Genomic DNA, 25024 nt, shown 5'->3' on the forward strand with positions numbered 1-25024 from the left:
CTGGAATGTCATGCAGGGGCCCTTTGCTCCCCACCCCCACGCCCCAGTTAATCTCGACTGCGGAGAGAGGGACAGACAGTGCAGCCCAGAGTCTGGGCAGGAGAAGTTGGGGGGACAGGAGACGTGTCGGGGGGCAGACGCAGGGAGGCAGGCGTTAGATAACTCTCCGGAACAGCACGGAGAGAGGCCCTCTGAGGAGCAGGCAGGGACAACGGGGCGGGACAGCTGAGCCTCTTCAAGAGGGAGCGAGAGAAGGGAACGGCGGGCGAGAGCCAGAGACTGTCAAGAGCCCAGGAGGAAGGGTCCAGAGGCAGTGAGGGAAGGCCAGGACCAGGGCCAAGGCCAGGCCGGGCACGAGCGCAGAGGGGATGAACTTCACGGTGGGTCTCAAGCCGCTGCTCGCGGATGCGCACAGCATGGACAACCTGGAGAAGCAGCTCATCTGCCCCATCTGCCTGGAGATGTTCTCCAAGCCGGTGGTGATCCTGCCCTGCCAGCACAACCTGTGCCGCAAGTGCGCCAATGACGTCTTCCAGGTGCGTCTGGGCCGGGGCCTGGGCGGAGGGTCACCGCGTGGGCTGAAGGCGGCTTCTCTGTGGGGCAGAGCTGGGCACCCAGAAGGGCTCTGGTGGGAGCTTGTGAGAGGGTTGGGGCTCTTCCGGTCTGGGTCCTAGCAAATCCTAAAGCGAGCATGAGTCAGCAGCCGCTGGGAGGGCCGGGGAGAGGCCGGGGTGTGGGGCAGTTTCAGCCTCTGGATCCACCAAGTGGGGAAACCCCGGAGAAACGGGATGGGGGAGGGAAGCAGACCCAGGTGGACTGGACCGAAGAGCTGTGTCTGCGATCCAGTGGGGAGTTTCAGATTTTTGTTGTTGTTGTTTTGGGGTCATACCCAGCAATGTTTAAAGCTTGGCTCTGCGCTCAGGGATAACTTCTACGGGTGCTCAGGGGACCGTGTAGGGTGTCGGAGATCGAACCCGGGTCAACGGCGTGCAAGGCAAACACCCTCTTGCAGATTTTGAAGATATAGAAAAGTGGAGAAAATATCAGAGAAGGAAACACTAAAAAGTAAATTCTGTGAGAAAGATCTACTACGGCAGTGACATGATTCGTGTTTCAGGCGAAGGTCTAAGCTTCCATCTTTGGGGGTCAAGCTAGAGTGAGAAGGAGGAAACTGGGAAGTTCACCCCAACCAATATTTATGCCTTGGCCAGGGCCTCATCATTAGGAAGGCTCTGGGGCCAGTTCAGCAGAGAGGAGGCAGAGAAGAACGTTTACTTGCCAGAAATGCACCCAGTTTGGGCTTGTTTGTGGTCGTGGGGTGAAGCAGAGGGAGTGAAATCCAGAGCCCGTTAGCTGCTAGGTTAGACTAGGGGTTGTCTTCCTGCCCTGTGCCCCTGCTGTCACCTCTAGGCATCAAGGAGAGGGAAGGGAAGAGGCATGCACACACACTCACACAAGCACACACACGCATGCACGCACACACAGCCCTTGCAGACAAAGTAAAGTGAACAGATCAGAGCTCGCTGGGTTAGTATGCACTGTGGGGATGAGGGGCACCAAGAACACATGCCTTTTGCATTGGAAATGATGAGGAGATGTGTGGGACTCCAGTGGTATTTAACGGTAAACATGTGCTTCTGTGGGTCGGTTTGTGGAGGGGAAATGATGGGCTTCTGAGTTGGATGGGCTCCTCCGGGCCAGCCCCCAGCAGTGCCCTGGGCATCCCGACCCTGGACCGCTGTCTTCTTTCTTCACTGAGTGTCCAGGCAGGGACTCTGCTGCCCTCTTCCCATGGACACCCAGTGCCCTCTTCTCTTCCTCTTAGTGGCCGGACCTGCCATGACTTGATTCCAGAGTACCCTAGAGCCAGTGATTCCCCTTCTTGGGGACCTATACCAACTGTCATAACCTGTTCAACTTGGTGTCTTTAAGTCACAGCCAGACGGTTGTGCCTTGCCCGCTATCTTGGTTTTCCTCTTGGTCTCAGTAACGCTCAACTTCCTTTAGTTGAGAAGTTTGTGGGCCAGAGAGAGTGCAGCAGGCCGGAGGCTTGCTTTGCATGTGGTTGACCCAGGTTCAACCGCTGGTACCACACAGAGTCCCCAAGCCCTGCCAAGAGTGACCCCTGAACACAGAGTCTGGAGTAAGCTGGGTCTGGAGCAATAGGACAGCAGGTAAGGAGCTTGCCTTGCACGCTGCAGACCTGGGTTTGATCCTGGGCATCCTACATGGGTCCCCCAAACACTGCCTGGAGTGATTTCTGAGTGCAGAGCCAGGAGTAACCCCTGAACATCGCTGGAGTGACCCCAATACAAAAACAAAACAACAACAAAAAAGAGGAATAAAGGGGACTGGAGTGATAGCACAGTGGGTAGGGCGTTTGCCTTGCACACGGCCGACCGGAGTTCGATTCCCAGCATCCCATATGGTTCCCTGAACAACGCCAGGGGTAATTCCTGAGTGTAAAGCCAAGAGTAACCCCTGTGCAACATCGGGTGTGACCCAAAAAGCAAAATAAATAAATAAATAAATAAATAAGAAAAAAAAAAGAGGAATAAACCCTGAGTACCACTAGGTGTGTTCCAAAGCTGTTCCAGAGAATAGCAACAACAACAACAACAACAAAAAGGGTCCAGGAAGGAATTCTAGGAAGATTTGGCCATCTCTTCTCATGAATTTGGTTTTCGGTTGTTGGTTGTTGGTTGTTTTGGGTTTTGTTTTCATTCTTGAACCACAGCCAAGGACTGTGGCCAGGACTTACCCGTGGCTCTGTTCAGGGATCAGAGGTGAAGGTGTTCCTGAGGATGCTCAGTGGACCATTTGGGATACCAGGGATCAAACCTGGGTCAGCTGCATGCAAGGCAAACGCCCTACCCACTGTACTATCTTTCCAATCCCCAACCTTCTAGTGAGTTTGTAGTGACGTATGTTTTCTTTAGAGCCTGACTTGTGTGAAGCAAAGACAAGCTGGGGAAGTGAAGGTCCTTTCAGAGGGGGCCGGTGCTGGCTGCTCCAGTCATCAGGGACCACGCCAGGAGCCGATGCTCTGCCAGAGGGCAGGGAGGGGTTTAAGGGCTTCTTCTGTTTGCATCAGCAAACAGACCCTCTGACACTGTTCAGGACAGCATTATAGGACAGTGTGACAGGACAGTGAGCCCACAAAGACCCGGGAGTGGCCTGGGTGAAGCCCTGTGCAGAATACTGGGACCAGAGGTTGACTCTGGAACTGTGGGATAACATCTCTCCGGTACTGAGCACCCGGGCCCCTCCGCAGGGAGAAGGCAACCACCCACTTCCTGATGCCTTATTTGGGGCGGCCTGGTGGGAGGCTGACCCACTTCCTTGGCACTCTTATCTATATCCATCTCAGCAGATCTCCCTCTGAAAGATGAACAGATTTCGTTTCTTCACACATTGCCTCCACATTTTGACAACTTGAGGCATAATCAGATTGTCTGTTTTCTAAGTACAGGGACGAGAATAGGACTTTTGGTTCCTCTAGTCGAAAATCCCTTAGGAATCCTAGTCTTAGAACACTGTCTAGAAAGTTAACAGGACTTAGATGCGTGAAACAGTCTTTCATTTACACGTGTGGGTGAGTACACACACACACACACACACACACACACGCACACACACACACAGAGTTGTTTTTCTAGTTTCAGAACTCCATATCATGAAATGTTTATCTTCACCACGGACCCTTTTTCCAGATGGAGGTAACATTACAGTCTTTCCTTAAAATTTACCTTTAGGGTCCTAAGCGATAGTACATGAGTCGGGCACTTGCTGGGTCCGATCCTTAGCACCCTCTCTGGTCCCTGAACATCGCCAGGGGTGATCCCTGGGCACAGAGCCAGGAATAAACCCCTGAGCTTTCTGGGTGTGGCTCCCTTAAACAAAAACGAACCAAAAACACACACACACATTTTAATTAAAAAAAATTAAAGGATAATTAAATTTATTTTTAGGGTGGAGAATGTGGCTCCGTGGTGAAGCCGTGTAAGCACGAGAGCTGGGTTCGACCCTGACAGCGAAATGCAGTTTCCCCTTTTCCACACTTGCTTGTCCTGGTTATGTCCTCTCCCCTGGTTGATGTTCCCTAGTCACGATATTTGAATCTCTGTCTTTCTTTTCAGATACTATGGAGGGTTTAATGATTAGGACTAAGCCCTAGCAATCAGTCTTCTGAAATGTGTTTTGGGGGGTTGTTTCTCGAGCTGGGGATTGAACCCAAGGCCTCATGCCCGTAGGCAAAGGGCTCCAGCACTGAGCCAAGCGCAGCCCCATCCTCTACAGCGTTTATCTGAGGCTCGCTGCTTCCCTGCCCCACACCTGCCATCGGACAGCGGGGAGGGCACTTACCTTGCTCACAGCTGACCTGGGTTTGATCCCAAACATCTCATCTGGTCCCCTGAGCACCACCAGGAGTGATTCCTGAGTGCAGAGCCAGGAGTAAGCCCTGAGCATCATCAAGTGTGGTCCAAAAAGCCAAAAGAAATAATTCAATTAAAAAATAAGACTGCTATGATGGACACTGAAGATGAACGGGAAATTTTATAACACCAGGTTAACAAAAGAACCAGGAAGTGAACTGTGAAAAGTTAAAACACTCCGTTAGGTGGAACCAGAGACATAGTGCAGCTGGTAGGGCATTTACCTTGCATGTGGCTGACCCAGGTTCCATCCCCAGCACTCCATATGGACCCCCCTACCCCTGTCAGGTGTGATTCCTGAGTGCCGAGCCAGGAGTAAGCCCTGAGCACTTCCGGGAGTGATGAAAAACAAGAACCAAAAAAGAAAACAAAACAAAAAAAAAAACCAAAAAACATCCCACTGGGACCAAGGATGTGGCTCAGTGGGCAGAGCACAGGCCTTGACTCCACGAGGCCCAACAGCCAGAATGACCGAGGCGAGTGTTGGGCAGCGGGCAGGGTGTGGGAGGATCCACCGTGCCTCAACGGAATCCCTTCAGGTGTGCGGGCTGCCGTCCAGCCCTGCCCCAGCCGTGCTGTGACACAGCTGCCCCCCTGGTGACTTTCCTTGGAGCTGCGATTCGTGTCTGCTTGGCAGCAGAACAAATACAGCAGCCCCTGAGCGCCTCCCTCCCCCGTCCCCACACTCGCCCCCACTCAGCCACCAAGAGGAAAGCTGTCAAGAGTGGCGCTTCGGCACAGACGCGGCCATGTGTGTCTGTATTTGTAAACTCGGCTCCCTCCTCAGCGCCTTCGTTTATTTTTATACCTGCCCCCACTTCTCGGGGGCACTCGCAACCTGTTGTCATCGAACAGGCACCCAGAAGGCCTGGAACGAGGCTGTTTGCGCAGGATGTTTCTGGACGGCGTCCACTTAGGGAAGGAGAGAAGAGAGAGGCAGGGGCCCACGTGTCTCAGGAGAGGGCGTTGTGGGGAGGCCATGAGCTCTATTTTGCTGCACCCCACCTGTAATTCTTCTGGGGTGGGGGTGCGCTTTGGGTCACACCGGGCGGTGCTCAGGGCTAACTCCTGGCTCTGTGCTCAGGCATCATTCCTGGAAGTGCTTGGGGGATCCTGTGTGGTGCCAGGTGCAAACCAGGGTTGGGTCATACACAAGGCCTGCACCTTCCCAGGTTCTGTCTCTCTGGGCCCTGGTTCTGATTTTTGTTTTGTTTTGTTTTTGCTTTTTGGGTTGTACCCAGCAATGCACAGGGGTAACCTCCTGGCTCTGCACTCAGGAGTTACTCCTGGCGGTGCTCAGGGGACCATATGGGATGCTGGGAATCGAACCCGGATCAGCCGCGTGCAAGGCAAACGCTCTACCCGCTGTGCTATGGCTCCAGCTCCGTGGGGCCTGGTTCTGATCCCAACAGTTGTCCCGATGCACAGGCTGGTCCATGATAAACCCTCCCCTGCCTGCCTCTCTGGGTCCCCTACTTGCATACCCCCGTCAGGTTTCCCTGAGAAATTAGTTCACTGAAATTTTGGAACTTCATTAACCAGAGGCAGCTTTGGGATATTCCCAGGGGAACATCTGGGTGGGGCCTTGGTACTTCTGGGCATGGGTCCCTCATGCCAGGAATCAGGTGGTTGGTCATGTGACAGGAACCAGACCCTGGCCCCTCTCCTGGCCACACACACATGAAAAGGCCCGGGTGACATCTTGGGATTCTAACCGTCTGATTGCACAGATTCCAGATGTGTCATTAGGACTTTCACTTAAACCTTTCCAGGACCAGGGAGAGACTCAAAGGGCTGGAGCACAGGCGAGGCCAGTCCCAGGACCACAAGCTTCCCTGAGCACCACCAGGTGTGGCAACGACACATAAAAACCAAGGGCTGGATGGGGCTGGAGTGATAGCACAGTGGGTAGGGCGTTTGCCTTGCACACGGCCGACCCGGGTTCAAATCCCAGCATCCCATATGGTCCCCTGAGCACCGCCAGGGGTGATTCCTGAGTGCATGAGCCAGGAGTGACCCCTGTGCATTGCTGGGTGTGACCAAAAAAGCAAAAAAAAAAAAATTGCAAAAAAACCAAACAAACCAAGGGCTGGAGGGATAGTATAGCAGTTAGGACGTTTGCCAGGCAAGTGGCCAACCTGGGTGTGATCCCCGGAACCCCTGTCCCCCAAGCACTGCCAGAAGTGATTCCTGAGCCAGGAGTAAGCCCTGAGCATCACGGGGTGTAGCCCCCCCAAACCAAAAATAAATAACAATCAAACTAGAAAAGTAAAAGTAAAAATCCAGAAGAGTGAGTGTCCTGGTCACAGGAACAATAACAAGGAAGGGCAAGGAAGGTGGGAGAAACAGAAATACATGACTTTATTTATTTATTTATTTATTTTTGGGTCACACCTGGCGATGCTCAGGGGTTACTCCTGGCTCTGCACTCAGGAATTACTCCTGGCGGTGCTCGGGGGACCATATGAGATGCTGGGAATTGAACCTGGGTTGGCCGCATTCGAGGCAAACGCCCTACCTGCTGTGCTCTCACTCCAGCCCCGACAATGTATTTTCGACTTGACTCACTCTACTTCCCAGCCTTCCTCCCAGCCAGCCCCAGCCCAAGCCGCTGTTCCAGGCTCGGTGTTGGGGTCAGCGGGAAGGGCTGGTGCATCACTTAAAATCCCTCCCTGGCACAGCTCAGCTTTTTCATTGGCGGGAGGTGGGGGTGTGTGCGCGGGATGGGGGGTGGGCTGGCCACACCTGGCAGTGCTCTGCAGTGCTCAAGGCCTTTTCCTGGCTCTGTGCTCAGGACTGACCCCTGGTGGGGGACAGTCTGTCCTGTGAGGAACTCAAACCAGGGTCAGACGCAGCCTCTCTTGCCCCAGCACAGCGGAGCTTTGACAAACACACGATGCCTCAGGGCTCTCTAGCTCTTCTGCTACTTTTCGGTCTCCTACCTGCCATTTCTCCACAGGTTTTCCAGCATATTCTATGGTACTATGCACTACTGACCAGTCCATGTGGTTGGGGGAAAGAGCCTTCAAGCCCCCACCTCACCTCCTGGGCCCTTGTCCTGACTGACGTCACTGTGGGTGGCCAGGAGGGGGGAAACACCCCAAGATTAGTACATTGGATTGAGCATCCGCATTCCCAGGACATCAGTCTAGATGGTGTTAGACTGATTATTGCAGGAGCGGTTCCTTTTTGCTTGGTTTTGGTTTTTGTCTTTGGGTCACACCCAAGACTTACTCCCGGCTCTGCACTCAGGGATCACTCCTGGCATTGAGTGCAAAGCCAGCGCCCTACCCGCTGTTCTATCAGCCCAGGCCCAAGATGGGTCATTTCTCCCCGACACTGGGGTATTCGAGGGTAGCAGGAGATATGATACTGTCCAGCCTCGAAGGACAGCAGTCATGGCCGGCTGTCCCCCAAGATTCCTGAGCACAGCCCAGGATTAAGGACCATGTGTTTATTCTGTTCCGTTCTCTCGAGGACGCAGAACAGTTCCAAGGTGCCATATCCTGGTGAGTCCCAGCCTTCCCTGCCCGTCACTGATTTTGTTTGTTTGGCTCTTTGGGTCATACCTGGCAATGCTCAGGGGTTACTCCTGGCTCTGCACTCAGAAACTACTCCTGGCGGTGCTTGGGGGACCATATGGGTTGCCGGGGGTTGAACTCAGGCCGGCCATGTGCAAGGCCTTCCCCACTGTGCTATTGCTCCTACCCCAGTCGTTGTTAGTGTTGCAGTCGTGCACCTGCTCTTGGTGCTTGCAGGGAGCAGGGGCTGCACATTCGGTTACAATGCCTGCACAGGGCTCACCCCAACGCCTTTCACCCAGCTACTGGCACACATTGTGGTTGCAGTACTCATAGGCGTCGCAGGGGGCGCTCTGTGGTATACACACACACCCCTCGGCCCTGGTGCTCACAGGAAATCAACCACACACTTTGTGCATTTGTTGTTGTTGTTGTTTTGCAATTCCAAGAATTGGATCTCGGACCTCATACATGCGAGGCAAGTGTCACAGCTACACTGAGTCAGCTCCCCAAATCACACACTTCATCATGGCACTGGGACCCCCCCCACACCAACAGCAAAACAGGAGGACAATGCAGGGGGCATCAGGGATCAGGCTCAGCCTCAAACTCAGGATTATTGCCAAGTAGCAGGTGATTTCGCCGCTGAGCCATTGGATGATATACCGTTTTTCCCCCTGGGTTTTGGGCCACACCTGGCTGTGTGCCCCAGTCAGTCAGACCATACTCATGTGGCCACATGGTATTGGGAATCAAACCCAGGGCTCCCAAACCCCAGAGCTTGAGTGTGACGCTCAAGCTCCCAGCCCCCGGAGCTGGCCCCTGGCCCCTGGCAATCTAGCTCTGGGGCTTATGTGAGGACGGATAATACCTTGGCCATGCTTTGTGATTTATGGATCTTTCCATGCGTGGTGCATTCTGGTTAGGGAGAATGAGTGGATACCATCCATCTTACAGGGAGAAAGCAGGAAACAAGTTACAGCTGCACACACCAAGAGAGCCTTAAATCTGGATGCTCAAACCTCCTCGGTGGGATTTCCTCTTCCTGTCACTTGTTAAGCGTGTGAAGCCCTACTTGCCGGGGCTGCCTACCTCGTGGAAACGAGGGGATTCAAGAAAAACAGACATTTACGTGCCCATCAGTCAAGTCTTAGCCTGGATTTTAACACAATTTAAAAAAACAAACCGTGGGGCTGGAGTGATAGCACAGCGGGTAGGGCGTCTGCCTTGCACGCGGCTGACCCGGGTTCAAATCCCAGCATCCCATATGGTCCCCTGAGCACCGCCAGGGGTGATTCCTGAGTGCATTAGCCAGGAGTGACCCCTGTACATTGCTGGGTGTGACCCAAAGAGCAAAAAAAAAAAGAACCAAAAACCGTGATGTCAAAGTTTCCCTTTCAAGCTCCCCCGTCCCTACAGACTCTGGTTTCTGGTAACTCTTTCCTCTCACCCGTCTGCTCTGCCTACCCCTTATCCCTGAACTCAGTCCTTGAAGCTTCTCCCTAGCGCCCCCGTTCATTCAGGTCAAGTTTCAGTTTTGCTTTGGGGGCTGAGGTGCCACATCCGACGATGCTTGATGCTTGATGGATGCTCCATGCCCGCCTTGCTTAGATGGAACCCGGGATCCTGCACACAAAGCCCACGGTGCTCTCTCCCCAACCCATCCGTGGTTCTTTATCAGTGAAGAGTGTTTGTGCTACTTACTCAAGCCCATCCTGAGGACACTTTCCATCGGTTCCCACCCTTCCTAGTGTGCTGGATTTTTGTTTGTTTGCCACACCCAGTGATGTTCAGGGGTTAGTCCTGGTTCTGCACTCAGGAATTACTCCTGGCGGTGCTTGGGGGACCATATGGGATCTCAGGGATTGAACCTGGATTGACCATGTGCAAAGCAAACATCCTACTCACTGTACTATCGCTCCGGCCTCATAACTCATGTTGTTTTATGGGGCATACACCTGGTGATGTTGTTCAGGACTCACTCCTGGCTCTGCGCTCTGGGATTATTCCTGGTAGTGCTCGGAAAACCATAGGAGATGCAGACATGAAACCCTGGTCAGCCACGTGCGAGGCAAACGTCCTGCCCGCTATACTGTCACTCTGAGACCACCCCTTGTTATCTCTCTGCCCAAAAGAACAAGATTTAGGGGTGGTTTTTCTTTCTTCCTTTCTTTCTTTCTTTCTTTCTTTCTTTCTTTCTTTCTTTCTTTCTTTCTTTCTTTCTTTCTTTCTTTCTTTCTTTCTTTCTTTCTTTCTTTCTTTCGGAGTCACACCCAGCAGTTCTCAGGGATTACTTCTGGATCTGCACTCAGGAATCAGGGGACCATATGGGATGGTGGGGATCGGACCCTGGTCAGCTGCATGCACGGCTAGAGCCTTACCTGCTGTCCTATCGGTCTGGCCCCAGAATGTGAGATTTTGAAAGGCTTCCATCCAAAGAGCCAGCCCCATTATTTATTATTATTATTATTATTATTATTATTATTATTATTATTATTTTGCTTTTTGGGTCACACCCAGCAATGCACAGGGTTTACCTCCTGGCTTTGCACTCAGGAGTTACTCCTGGTGGTGCTCAGGGGACCATATGGGATGCTGGGAATCAAACCCGGGTCGGCTGCATGCAAGGCAAACTCTCTACCCACTGTGCTATCGCTCCAGCCACCCCCCATTATTTTTTGAGAAAAAGAGGGGCCCAGGTCATTAACCCAAATCCCACGGTAAGCCCTAAAGCCAAAACTGTCCCAACACTGGACTATCCAAGGAGTAGCATCGGCATCCGGTATATCCAGGGCTGGCAACATTCTCAAATGCCAGCAGGGGCAGAAGGCTGGCCTGCAGGAGCACCTAGATTGGACCAGCATGGGGAGGCCGGGTCGGGCCTGGGGGTGCTCCTGCAACTTCAGCCTCATCCCACTTCCGGAGCTGGACCATAGCTGGGGGACATCTGTGCTGTTATTCAATCCAGATGGTCCCCAGCTTGCCGTGGTTCCACTCGGGATCTTTCCACTCTTCGATGGTGTGAAAGCACGACACAGCCCATAGAAACGGGACTCCTAATTTTGAATCAGAGAGTTTTGATTTTCACTTCCAGTCCTGCTCTCTGTGGATGGCAGTAAGTTCCCTGTTAGGTTTTGCCCGCAGCCTGTCCCTGGTCCCCGTGCACGTTTCAGGCTGGCGAGGCTAAGCCAGCATGAAGGTTAGGCGTGTCACAAGTGTGTTCAACCCACGCTAGCTTCCATTTACAATGAGCTCATCATCAGGTAACGTCATACGTCAAGAGAGAACTGTGTTCCTAGTTAAAGCAACTCATGTCCAGGGGGCTGAGAGATAATGCAGGGTTTAAGGTGTTTGCCTTGCACTGGGTTGGCCCCAGGTCGATCCCCAATACCTCTTAGTTAGTCCCCTGAGCATGTTCTGGAGTGATCCCTGACCACAGAGCCAGAAGGAAGCCCTGATCACAGCGGATGTGGCCCCCAAACCAACTAATAACAGAACTCCCTTTGGGCCGGAGAGACACAGCCAGGAGCAGGCCCCAGGCACGGAGTCTGGAGTGACACCCTCAGCCCCCAGCACGACTTGGTCTGGCCCCAAACCAGAATCACTAAATGAAACTGTGGAAGGGGAGGGTTCTAAGGGCTGGAGAACGCGCTTTGCACCTGGGAAGCAACCCCCTTCGTACCCCCACCCCTAGCTGGGTGTGACCCAAAAAGAACCCTGTCAAATGAATAAAAGCACTCATTCTGAAAACTTAGCTATTTGCTGATATCTTTCTTTTTATGGTTGGGTGGGGGGCACACCCAGGGGTGCTCAGCACTTGCTCCTGGCTTTGTGTTCAGGGATCACTCCTGGCAGGGTTCAGGGGATGAGATGGAGTCCCAGGGATTGAACCCAGGTCGGTCACGTGCGAGGCGAGAGCCCTACACGCTGTACAAGTGCTCCAGCCCCCACTTCATCTTTCTAATGACAACACTAGCTTTATAGGCTTTATTTTTTGTTGTTGTTGTTTGTTTGTTTTTGTTTTTTGGGTCACATCCAGTGATGCACAGGGGTGACTCCTGGCTCTGCACTCAGGAATTACTCCTAGCGGTGCTTGGGGGACCATATGGGATGCTGGGAATCGAGCCTGGGCCAGCCACATGCAAGGCAAACACCCTCCTCCCTACCCACTGTGCTATCGCTCCAGCCCCTAGGCTTTATTTTGTAAAACACATTCAAGCAAACATAACAGGGGCCGGAGTGGTAGTACAGCAGTGAGGAGTTTGCCTTGCTGGGTTCAATCCCTTCATTCCATATGCCCCCGCCCAAGCACCGCCAGGGGTGATTCCTGAGTGCAGAGCCAGGAGTAGACCCTGGGCATTGCCAGGTGTGGCTCAAAAACAAAAACTAAGTAAAATGAAATAAACAGACACAATTGAAATGCTTCCCCTCCCAGCAGCGAGCACGCTTCCTGTTTGTCATGGATTCCTGCACTCTGCCAGGGTCACACGAGCAGGGCAGAGAGACAGCACAGGGGTAAGGTTCGAACCCTGGCACGTCAGAGGGTCCCAGGACAGGAAGCAGCCCCAGCACCACTGAGTGTAGCCACCCTCCCCCAGCCGGAAAGCCCAGTGAGAACCACGTGGCCAAGATAAAGTTCCTGGTGCAGTCACTGGTCAGTTCTGCCCCTGCTATCACAAATACATCTGGACAGGCAAAGGAAGTGGGTCAGGTGAGGGTTGGAGGGCTTTGCTGGAGCAGCCAAGAAAGAACAGGGTGCCAGGGCGTACAGAGGAAGCCAGCCGGGGTAGGGGTGGGGGGTGTGAGCTGGGAGAGGGAGGGGACCTCAGGGTTCTGGGAGGGGGAGACCCAGCTCTGAGTCCTGAGCCCACAAATTAGGAGCAGAGAGGCCGCTCTCGCACCCCTGCCTATTAGCCAGCAAAAGACCTGGGCACTGATGCCTCCTCTGTGCCCCTGGTCCCCAGAGGACAGTGACCAGATGGACAGGGCAGTGGTGAGGGGGTCTGTCCCTCAGTCCAGCACAGGTCAACCTAGGAGGGGGAGGTCTGACTGTCGAGGCTGACCGAGTCCTGCCCACGTGCTGGTGACCAGGAGCTTTTGACTTTCCTCCTCCCGCTCCTGCTCCTCCGCGTCCTCCTTCTGGCTGTGCTCGGGGCTTACTCCTGCCTCTGGACTCGGGGATCACTCCTGGCAGGGCTTGGGGGAACATATGGTATGCTGGGGACGGAACCCAGGTCGCGTGCAAGGCAAGCGCCTACCCGCTGTCCTGTCTCTCCAACCCCCCTTTCCTCTTTTTTTAAAATACCGTGCTGGGGGGGCTGGGGCAATAGCACAGCGGGTAGGGCGTTTGCCTTGTACCCGGCCGACTGGGGTTTGAATCCCAGCATCCCATATGGTCCCCTGAGCACCGCCAGGGGTAATTCCTGAGTGCAGAGCCAGGAGTAACCCCTGTGCATCGCCAGGCGTGACCCAAAAAAAGCAAAAAAAAAAAAATACCGTGCTGGGGCCAGAGAGGCAGAGTGGGCGAGGCGCTCGCCTGGCATGCGGCTCATGTGGGTTCTAGCCCTGGCACCGCCTACGGTCCCCTGAGCTCTACCAGGAGGAAGCCCTGAACTCGGCCTGATGTGGCCCCCAATTCGAAAACAACAACAAAATCGTGTTGTTTCTGGCTTCGAGACCTCCTCCAAAGGATTTTCTCCGTCTGCCTTTGCTTGTAGAGTTTTCCCTGCTCTCCGAGAGCAGGAGTGGGGGGCAGCGGCTGCAGGGGCTCTGGCCCTGCTCCCAGAGAGGCTCAGAGCCAACAGGGATGGATGGCTGCACTCCAGGGCCCAGGGCTGAGTGACCGCCCCCGCACTGAGGGACCAGGGCTCCCCAGGGGACTCAGAGGTCCTCACGCCCTCACTCCTGTGCCATCTCCCTGTCCCTTCCTGTCCCCTCCTGTTGGACGCCTTCAGCCTCCACTCCTCTGAACAGGCCTGAGGCCGGGACAGATTTCAGCCTCAGCCCCTCTTTCCTTCCCTTCCCACTGTCCTCCGAAGTGGGGGACAGCTTGGGTGTTATCCTTGGGGCTTTATTGCCTGGGGCCACACCTAGCAGTGCTCAGATTTCTAGCTCTGCACTCAGCGATCACTCCTGGAGGGCTCAGGGGAAGAGGTGGCAAATGCCTTCCCACTGTACTGTCACTCCAGCCCCCAGGGCCATATTGGCCACATCTCTGCTCAGTACTTTGGCTTCACAGGCCAGTGGAGGGGTGTGATCTGCGTTCCTTTAAGGTTGACGGTCCCTGTGTGGTCGTGGGGCCTTGGATATTTTTCAGAGAATCTATTGGAAGAAGCTAGGGAGCATCTGAGATCCGAGGCCTGGCAAGGCCTCGTCTGGGATTTGGGGTGATGACTTGGGTTGCAAGCTACGCCCACTAGCAAGCACCTGTGACAGGGATTGGCATGCAAGGGTTTGATCTTGGCCCAAGTCGCTGAAGCACCACTGGCTGAGGCCTCTGAACAAAGAACTGACAGTTTAATCCATTCTCTCAACCCAAAGATACCCACAGGTTCTAGCTACAAGAAGGACAAACACACAAACCAGCCAAGATCATCCCCAGCCTTTCCATTTTATTTATTTATTTATGTATTTATTCATTTATTCATTTATTATTTTTTGGCCTTTTGGGTCACACTGGGCTGGGAAATGCACAGGGGTTACTCCTAGCTCTGCACTCAGGAATTATGCCTGGCAGTGCTCAGGGGACCATATGAGATGCTGGCAATCGAACCCAGGTCAGCCGCGTACAAGGCAAAAGCCCTCCCCGCTGTACTATCGCTCCAGCCCCAGCTTCTCTATTGTAGTTCTACGACAGGTTAAAGTAAATGTTCATCTCCTCTGAGTCTCCAGGACACACACACACACACACACACACACACACACACACACAGATACACTTTATTTTAATTGAATTACCGTGAGATACAGTTACAAAGCTTTCAATAATAAGTTTCAGCCATACAATGATCGAGCACCCATCCCTCCACCAGTGTACATTTTCCACCACCAATGTCCTCAGTATCCCTCCCCCCACCCTTCCCCCACCCCATCCCCTGCCTCTATGGCAGACACTTTCCTTCTTACTCTTTCTCTCTCTACTTTTGGGCCTTATGATTTATAATACAGATACTGAGAGACCATCATGTATTTATGTATTTATTCATTTATTATTTTTGGTCCTTTATCTACACACATCTCCCATCCTGAGCGATCCCTCCAACCATTATTGACTTAGTGATCCTTTCTCCATCCCAGCTGCCTTCTCCCCCAGCTCATGAGGCAGGCTGTTGTGTGAATATTTGTTCAGTCAGAGGCGATAAGACAAGGAACGCGAGATAAATTATATTTCACAGAGGGTCTGGGCTCGCTCAGTCCCTGTGACAAAGGTAGAGTGCCCTGAAATTTCCTTTTACTACCATCCTACTGCTCATACCTCTAAAAATTTTTTTCTTTTTGGGTCACACCTGGCAATGCACAGGGGTTACTCCTGGCTCTGCACTCAGGAATTACTCTTGGCAGTGCTCAGAGGACCATATGGGATGCTGGGAATCGAACCCAGGTCGGCCACGTGCAAGGCAAACGCCCTCCCTGCTGTATTATCGCTCCAGCCCCAACTGCTCATACCTCTAAAGGGCTCCATACAGTGAGGTCATCAACAAAGAAGTTACAGGAAGAACGTGCAAAGCCAAAAGCTTTTCTGTATGCTAAAAACCAGGCTAAGTACCTGAGATCTGCATACTGAAAACAAATAGGCTAAGTAAGCACCTAGGATCTGTGAGAAGAGGAAGACTGACTGAAATTTATGAAATTATTTACTGAAGGCAGCTTAAAGATAAAGCTGTTCAGCCTCATCCAAACCAGTCAGGACACACGAGAAATCTCCCCATTTTCATGGGGCCCCTGTTCCTGCCCGTGTGCAGTGCAGTCTACACGGCCCCATCCTGACGGCTTCGTCCTGCCCCAACAGCAGGCTTCCAACCGTGGAGCAATCTTCCTGGCCCTTGTCTCTACTGTCCTTGGGTCACATACGCTTTGGTCTGTGCGCCTCACTCTCCCTGCAGTGACCCAGGCCCCCACTTCCGGCCTTGCAAAGGGAAGGGAGGGGAGGGAAGAAGCAAGGACCGGGAGGAAGAGCAGTGGTTAGGGTCATGCACCCAACCCGAGGTCCAGCCCCACGCAGACCCCCGCACAGCGGGGGAGGTTCGGGGTACCCCCTGTGACTCAGGGCCTGAGCAGCACTGTGTCCTCAGGCCTCTGCGTAGTGTCACCTGTTTGCCAAGAGTCATCACTGGGGCTCCTGGACACTTTGGGCCCCACTTGGGAGGCACAACCCCCTGAAAGGGAAAGAAACCCCAAAATAGGTGTTTCAGGAAAGTGAAAAATTGTTTTGTTTTTAAATGAGAATCTGGAGAGGCAGGTCAGGTGTCTCATCGGAGATGACTTGTTGCTATCCTCAACCCCTGGCTGCCTCATAGCTCAGGATGGCTGCTGCAAACAAGCCATTTCCTCTTCATTCCAGACAGCAGGAAAGAGTAAAGAAGAGAAGCAGGACATGCACTTCCCTTTAGAGATACTCCCTAGGTGCTGGAGAGGTAGTACAGCAGGTAGGACACTTGCCTTGCACGCGGCAGCCCCAGGTTTGGTTCCCGGCATCCCATATGGTCCCTCAAGTCCACCAGGAGTGATCCCTGAGCACCACCAAGTGTGGCCCAACACTCCCCCCACACCCCCAAGAAGGATACTTCTAGGATCTATCTGCACAGACATTTCCATTTCCTCCCGCAGCTGAGCTCAGCCACTGGGCGCACAGCTGCAGGGAGGCCGGACGGCTGGTTTGCATTCTGCGTCTCCCTAAAAGTCAGGGCCGTTGGACCATGGGTCAGATACTTGGCTGGCATACGCCAGCCTGTGTTTGATCCCCAGCACCTCAGATGCACCCCAGCCCCTGCCAGGACTGACCCCTGGGCACGGCTGGGTGTGGACTCAAAGTCAAACAAAATTTAAAACCCTTAAAAGCTCAGGCCATCAGTGAAGGCACCTACAAAGCCAGTCCCCCGAGTCCCTCACCTCTGCTGCTCCTCACAAGGTGACCCCGAGCACCCAGCCACCGTGGTTGCCGAGTCTCAGTCCCCAGATCCTCGAAGGAAATGTGGACCATCCTGGGGTGCAGCTTGGGGCATCCCCCTCCGCTCAGAGCCATCCCCGTGCGCTCTGCCTTCAAGGGCAGGAACAAGCAGGATCTCGAAGCGCAAGTGCGAGGAAGTGACACGTATCCCCTGGAAGACCCCCTCCAACCTGTTATCCCCCAGAGGGGCGCCTGCTCTCTCGTCCCCAGGGACAGAAGCCAGAAGCTGTTATTTGTCTCATTCTCAGAACCTAGCGATTATGAGCACACCCTGTATTTGTTGTCGAATGAATGATTCAATCTAGTCCTTATTATTATTGTTATTGTTATTGCTATTTGTTTTTCTTTGGGGGCCACATCCGATGGTTCTCAGGGGTTATACTCCTGGCTCTGCACTCAGGAATCATTCCTGGTGGTGCTCAGGGAATCATATGGGATGCCGGGGATGGAACCTGGGTCAGCCGCGAGCAAGGCAAGCCCCCTCCCTAAGGCAAATGCCCCTCCCCGCTGTACCCTGGCTCCGGCACTAATTCCTTATTATCATTCCTTTGGTTGGGGCACCTCTGCCAGTGGTGCTCGGGCAATACCCGACTGGAGCTCCGGGGTCACCCTGGGAGGAAGCAACAGGACTCTACCCCTCACGTCTCGGCTTCTCTCAGACGTGGCCTGGTCACCCCCCAGCCCCTGCAGACCTCGGGCTGCCCTCTCATGCTCCTGTCCCCACAGGCCTCGAACCCGCTGTGGCAGTCGCGCAGCTCCAGCACGGTGTCCTCGGTGTCCTCGGGAGGCCGTTTCCGCTGTCCGTCCTGCAGGCACGAGGTCGTCCTGGACCGCCACGGCGTCTACGGGCTGCAGCGGAACCTGCTGGTGGAGAACATCATCGACATCTACAAGCAGGAATCGTCGCGGTGAGCGAGCGCGGACCCGGCCTTGAGGGGGGAGGGGCAGCCGCAGCACCGCTGCAGTCTGGAAATGAGCGGCCTGGACCCCCCCCCCCCCCCGCCACGGGAGGGACTTGCCCCCGGCACCCCCAACTCAACTCAATGATCTGTTTCCTAGCCAGGCGACCCCCTCACCCATCTCAACCTGCAGAGGCGCTGGCTGTGCCCTGATCTTTCTGACCTTCGTAATTCTGCCGCCTACAATGCTTCTGTCCCCTAGAATAGATCATCTTTTTTGGGTTTTTATTTGGGGCCATACCTGGGTTTGCTTAGGGATTACTCCCGGCGCTGCACTCAGGGATCACTCCTGGCAGTGCTCAGAGGGAACTATAAGGGATGCTGGGGATCTAACCTGGGTCAGCGTCATATAAGGCAAGTGCCCTACCCACTGTGCTTTCTCTCTGGCCCCTGGAATATATCATCCATGGACACATCTCCTCTACCCCCTTAGATCTTTCTATTCTAAAATGAAAAGTTTGCTTTTGTTCGGGGGACACATCCAGCTGTGCTCAGGACTTACTCCTCATTTTGAATTCAGGGATCACTCCTGGCGGGGTTCAGGGGACACTATGGGGTACCAGGGATTGAACTTGGGTCGGCTGCATGCAAGGCAAGTAAGTGCCTTCTCCACTGTACTATTGCTCCGACCCCTGAAATGAAGAGTTGTTGTTTTTTAATTATCCCTTGGGGTTTTTTTTGGGGGGGGTCAAAGCTGTGTCGAGGCTTATTCCCAGTTCTGTGTTCAGGGGTGACCCCTGGTGGTGCCCAGGGGACCATATTCAGTGCCAGGGATCGAGTTGTCTTTGAGCACAGCATGAAGAGATCTTTCTAGCGGGGAGAGCCCTGCGCTCCCTTGCTGCAGACCTTGGCGTGGTCCCTGACCCGTTGCCCCCGCAGGCCGCTGCACTCCAAGGCCGAGCAGCACCTCATGTGTGAGGAGCACGAGGACGAGAAGATCAACATCTACTGCCTGAGCTGCGAGGTGCCCACCTGCTCGCTCTGCAAGGTCTTCGGTGCCCACAAGGACTGCGAGGTGGCCCCACTGCCCACCATTTACAAACGCCAGAAGGTAGCCAGCAGTGGAGGGAGTGGGCCCAGGGATGCGGGGCTGAGGACAGGGATGACTTCTGTCACTGATGGGAGGCACGGACAGGAGGGGGTGCCCAGCCACCCGACACACAGCTCAGGTGTGGCCTCGTGTAAGCTCTTTGCCGGCAAGGGAGGACAGAGAGCTTCGTTCTGAGAGTTGCTCTAACAATCCAGTTAGGAATGAAGCCTTCGGCGGCCAGACAGATAGTACAGTGGGTAGGGCACTTGCCTGTCGGGTGGCCGACCTGAACTCGATCCTGGCATCCCATGTGGTCTCCTGAGTACTGCCAGGAGTGATTCCAGAGTGCAGAGCCAGGAGTAACCCCTGTGCATCGCCAGGTGTGACCCAACCGCCGGGGGGGAAAGGGGGAGCGATAGCACAGCAGGTAGGGTGTTTGCCTTGCACGCAGCCAACCCGGGTTCAATCCTCAGCATCCCATAGGGTCTCTCAAGCACCACCAGGAGTCATTTCTGAAAGAAGAGCCAGGAGTAACCTCTGAGTATCACTGTGTGTGACCAAAAAAAAAAAAAAAAAGAACAACTGCGGGGCTAGAGTGAGGACAGCAGGAAGGGAGTTTGCCTTGCACACGGCCGACCAGGTTTGATCCCCAGCATCCCATATGGTCCCCATACACTGCCAGGAGTAATTCCTGAGTTCAAGGCCAGGAGTGACCGCTGAGCAATGCCAACTGTGACCCCCAAACAAAACAACAACAAAGACAACAAAAAATTATCCACAGGGCCAGTGAGACAGTTCAGTGGATAGGGCGCTTGCCTTGCATGCGGCTCACCTGGATTTCAAATCCCAACATCCCACAGGGTCCCTTGGCCAGGAGAGACCCTTGAGTGCAGAGCCAGGAGCAAGTCCTGAGTACTACGGAGTAAACCACACCAAACAAAATTTACTCATAAGTAAAGATACACTCAAATCAGCAGGAAAAAAATTTATAAACCAGGGTCCCTGAAGAGGCTAGATGTTAGGATAATTATTTCATTTGTTTTTTGAGCCACATCTGGCTCAGGGGGTTACTTCCAGCTCAGTGCTCAGGGTTCAGTCCTGGGGTGCCTGGGGGCCCACAGGGGCTGGGGGGCTCAATCAGCCCATTGAACTATCTCTCGGGCCCCAGATATAGATATGATCAAAGTCAGCTCTTGGGCATAAGGCATAACATGTTTTTGAAAATGGGGGGAAACTTCCGGGTATGCCTCCCCCCCAAAAAAAAGAAGACAGTAGCAGATTTGAGGACCAGAGAGATAGTACTGAGGCCAGTGCACGTGTCTGGCATGTGGCCGGCCACTATTTGATCCCCAATCCCACACGGTCTCCTAAACCCTATAGGGTGTAGCCATCAGTTACAGCGCGAGAGAACCTCAGTACAGCCGGGGTGGCCTGGGTAACCCCCTGCGACTGAGCAGTGGTGCATTCTTGGGTCCTTGTACCGACCCAGTGGCCAAGAAGCCTGGGAAGGATCTCCTGGCTTTCTGAGCAGCACTTGAACAATTGTTACCAAAAAATGCCCATAGATGTGGAGCCAGAGAGATAGTACAGCAGGCAAGGCACTGGTCTTGCTTGCAGCTGACCTGGGTTCGATTCCCAGTACCCCAGGTGGTCCCCTGAGCACTTCCAGGAATGATTCCTGAGGACAGAGCCAGGAGTAAGCTTCGATCAGAGCTCGGTGTGACCCCCAAACCGAATATAAAATGAAAAAGCAGGGGCTGGAGAGATGTTACAAAGTAGGGCATTTTCCTTGCATGCATCCAACCTCAAGACCCCGTATGATTCCCAAGACCACCAGGAGTGATCCCTGAGTGCAGAGCCAGGAATAAGCCCTAAACACTGTGGGGTGTGGCCCCAACCCCCCACCCCCAAAAAGACCCACTGTAGCACTGTCATCCCATTGTTCATCAATTTGCTCAAGCAGGCACCAGTAACGTCTCCATTGTGAGACTTGCTGTTACTGTTTTTGGCATATCCAATACGTCATGGGTAGCTTGCCAGGCTCTGCCATGTGGGGGCGGGGGGGAGACCCAAAAAAGCAAAAGCAAAACATGAGTTAAGTGACAGATTTTTCTGAAGAGAGAATTAATGAACAGGAAGAGTGGACTGAGCAATAGTCCAGCAGGGAGGACACTTGCCTTGCATGTGGCCAGCCTGGGTTCGATCCCCAGCATCCCATATGGTCCTCGAGCTCCCCAGGAGTAAGCCCTGAGTTCAGAGCCAGAAATAATCCTGAGCACTACCAGGTATGGCAAACAAACAAACAAACAACCCTTTCAAGTGTAGCACTGCAGATGCGAAGGGCTGACACCCAGCTGATCAGTGACAGGTGAGAGAGTAGAGAAAGGTGGCAGTATTGCCTGACGTCCCTCATGGCTCAGGGTGGAAGGCTGACACAAGTCTACAGATACAGCATCTGCCCAGAAGCCCGGGCTCTGGCGAAGATTTGACAATCTTCTCCTTTGCTCCCTTCTCCTTTCAGAGTGGAGCGCTGCCCCGCTTCCTTTGCTTCCGGAATCTATAGATTGTGTTTCTGCACTTCTAAGCTCTAAGGTTTTTTAACTGTGGGTCCCAACCCTGTGTAGGTTCTTATAATGAATGAGGGAGTGATGGGAAAAAAATAGCAATAGCGAAAGACTTCTTAATGCCTTTTGCAGAATGACCGAATAATTCAAACTTATTATTATTATTATTATTTTGCGGGGGTTGGGAGGCACACCCAGCAATGCTCCTGGGTTACTCTCGGCTCTACACTAAGGAATTATTCCTGGCAGTGCTCAGGAGGATCATACAGGATGCCAGGGATGGAACCCAGGTTGGCTGCAAGCAAGGCAAGCTCCCTGCCCGCTGTCCTATCTCCCCAGCCCCACAGTCCCTACCCGCTGTGCTACTTCCCTGGCCCCACAACTCAAACCTAAATGTTGCACAAATCCAAGGTGTCCCAGCAGTGCTGGCCCGAGAGACATTTCCTGGGGGAGAGGGGTGGGGAGTGGAGACGCTGAGCCCTAATGTGCTGCTCCCTGCAGCAGCTGCCCTGCTGGTGCCTGGGGGAGGGGGAGGGGGAGGTCTCTCCTAGGATGAAGGTTTTTTATTGGTGGGGGGGTGGGAACATATAATAAAGCCAGGTCCTCAGTGCTGACTGTGTGTGTGTTGTGTGTGTGTGTGTGTGTGTGTGTGTGTGTGTGTGTGTGACAGAGTGAACTCAGCGACGGCATCGCGATGCTGGTGGCGGGCAATGACCGTGTGCAGGCAGTGATCACGCAGATGGAGGAGGTGTGCCAGACGATCGAGGTGAGCCTGGGGGGGGGGGGCGGGGAGGCTGCTGGGCTGGCTGCTGGGGTGGGTGACAACTAGTGGCACGTGCTTAGCTGAGCGACTGAGTGTTGGTTTTCTTTCAAAAACAGACCCCAATGGGGCTAGAGTGATAGGACAGCAGGGAGGGCATTTGCCTTACACACGGGCTGACGTGGGTTCAATCCCCAGCATCCCATAAAGTCCCCCAAGCCCGCCGGGAGTAATTCCTGAGTGCAGAGCCAGGAGTAGCTCCTGAGCATCACTGGGTATGGTCACAAAACAAACAGAAGACAGAGGCTAAGGGGCCAGAGAGATAGTACAAAGGGTAGGGCCCTTGCCTTGCACGCAGAGACTCCACTTGATCCCTGGAACTTTATGTGGTCCCCGACCCTACAGAAGTGATCCCGAGCACAGAGCCAGGAGTAATCCCTGAACACCACCGAATGTGGTCCCAAAACCAAAATAAATAAATACGGAGGCCAGGCCAGAGAGACAGTAAAGGGGTAAAGGCACTTGCCTTGCATGTGGCTAAACTCCATTCAGTTCCTGGCACGGCCAGGAGTGACACCCCCTCCACCAAGCACAGAGATGTGAGGGGCTCCTAGGAATCGTCCTGTATGACTCCCCCAAATGAAGTAAATAACAAATGTCTAGAAGTGTTGGTGGGGAACCTGGGGCCAAGCCTGCCCCAGCAGCCAGGGTTTAGCCCACACCTCCAGATGGGCGCACTACCATCCGAGTTAGCGCCTCCGGGTTGGAATCCCAGCTCTGTTCCTCCTCTGTCTCTGGCCCACTTGCTGAACTTCTCCAGCCTTCGGTTTTGATTTTCCCTCCATCAAATGGTTATGGTGAAATGACACGCAGCGAGATCACCGGATCTTTTGGAGAACAAACTGTGATCACACACGTGAAAACCAGGACTTGGCAGAGCTGCTTTTAAAGCGCATGTTAGGAGAAGATCTAGGGCTCGCAGCTAATCTGCGGGGCAACAGACTCACGTTCCTTGTTGGCCTCTGGACCGTCCTTTAGGGGGTGCGGGCGCGGCCGCGAGGCCGGAGGGAAGCTCGCTCCGCAGAGCCGAGACCTCACGCTCGCTCCTGGGTTGCAGGACAACAGCCGCCGGCAGAAGCAACAGCTCAACCAGAGGTTCGAGACTCTGTGCGCGGTGCTGGAGGAGCGGAAGGGGGAACTGCTGCAGGCGCTGGCCCGCGAGCAGGAAGAGAAGCTGCAGCGCGTGCGCGGCCTCATCCGCCAGTACGGGGACCACCTGGAAGCGTCTTCCAAGCTGGTGGAGACGGCCATCCAGTCCATGGAGGAGCCGCAGATGGCGCTCTACCTCCAGGTGGGCCGGGGAGGCGGCCCCGCGCGCGCCCCCGTCGTCAGCCCCGCTGAGTGCCTCGTCTTTAGTGAACGGAGATGGGCACCCCTCCCCCGCACCCCGTAGGGCCGGGGTGGGCATCGGCCGCGGGACTCCCCCGACTCACGCTCCCCCTTCTGTTTCCCACCTTGCCACCCCCGCAGCAAGCGAAGGAGTTGATCAATAAGTGAGTAGGCAGCGCGGGGGAGGAAAGGCGGGTGGGGGGCGGCGGGGGCGCCCGGGCCCGGGGAGGGGTGGCGGGGACCCGGGCGGTGGCCGACCCGCCCGCCGCGGCCGCCGCAGGGTCGGCGCGATGTCCAAGGTGGAGCTGGCAGGGCGGCCGGAGCCGGGCTACGAGAGCATGGAGCAGTTCTCCGTGGGCGTGGAGCACGTGGCCGAGATGCTGCGGACCATCGACTTCCAGCCGGGTGAGCGCGCGCGCGGGGCCAAGGGCCGGGGGCGCCGCCCGCGCCGGGGAGAAGCGGGGCTCACGGGCGCGTGCTGCGGCGCAGGGGCCTTCGGAGACGACGACGACGACGACGCGGCTCTGGACGCGGAAGACTGCGGCGCGGGGCCCGAGGAAGAGCGGCTGGACGCGCCCGAAGGTGAGCCGGGGCTCGGCGGGCCAGGCTGCGACGCCTCCCCGCCCCGCGCCCCCAGCGGCCGGCCCGCCCGCCTCTGCGGCGCCTCCCCGCCCCGAGCCCCCGCGCCGCGGCCCGGTAGCGCCCCCTCGGATCGGCCAGACAGGGGTCCCACGGTCCCCGCGCCGTTCCCGCGCCAGGCCAGCCTGCGCTCGAGGCGAGCGCCTCCTGGCGCGCGTGCAGAAACGCTTTCTCCCCACCGGCCCCGTTCCAGCGCGCTTTGGGGGAGCCCGGGCGCTGCCGGGGCCCCAGGGAGAAGGGGGAGTTGGGGTTTCGGAACTGCCCGGGCCCTTGGCAGGGCCGCCCACCGAACTTTCTTTCCCGACCGCAGGCCTGCACTGAGCCGCGCCCTGTGCGGGACCCCGCGTCCCCAGGGCCGGGCGCTCTGCGCTGAGACCACGCGCCTCTCCCTCGGGGTTCAATAAAAGGCCGAACGCGACCCCAGCTGCTCCTTTCACTGCGCTCCCCTCTCCGCCTCTGTGACCACTGGGGGGGCTTGGGTGGGGGAACGGAATGAAGTACCCGGTATGTCCCTGATGTCCGGGACGGAGCCCTGAGCCCAGAGCCCTGGTCCCAAGGGA

General features: G+C 55.0%; 1 protein-coding gene across 1 annotated transcript; it reads left to right on the forward strand.

The window, feature by feature from the left end:
• Positions 1-116: 116 nt before the first annotated feature.
• TRIM54 (tripartite motif containing 54) lies at positions 117-24883 on the forward strand. The gene is made up of 9 exons (XM_055122403.1): positions 117-536; positions 17850-18031; positions 18962-19133; positions 22347-22442; positions 23554-23787; positions 23967-23989; positions 24106-24230; positions 24315-24407; positions 24775-24883. Exons 1-9 carry the CDS (start codon positions 369-371, stop codon positions 24783-24785), a joined length of 1104 nt encoding a protein of 367 aa, XP_054978378.1. The 5' UTR covers positions 117-368; the 3' UTR covers positions 24786-24883.
• The last annotated feature ends 141 nt before the right edge of the window (positions 24884-25024 follow it).

The sequence above is a fragment of the Sorex araneus genome, chromosome X, assembly GCF_027595985.1.
Source record: "Sorex araneus isolate mSorAra2 chromosome X, mSorAra2.pri, whole genome shotgun sequence".
Taxonomy (NCBI): domain Eukaryota; kingdom Metazoa; phylum Chordata; class Mammalia; order Eulipotyphla; family Soricidae; genus Sorex; species Sorex araneus.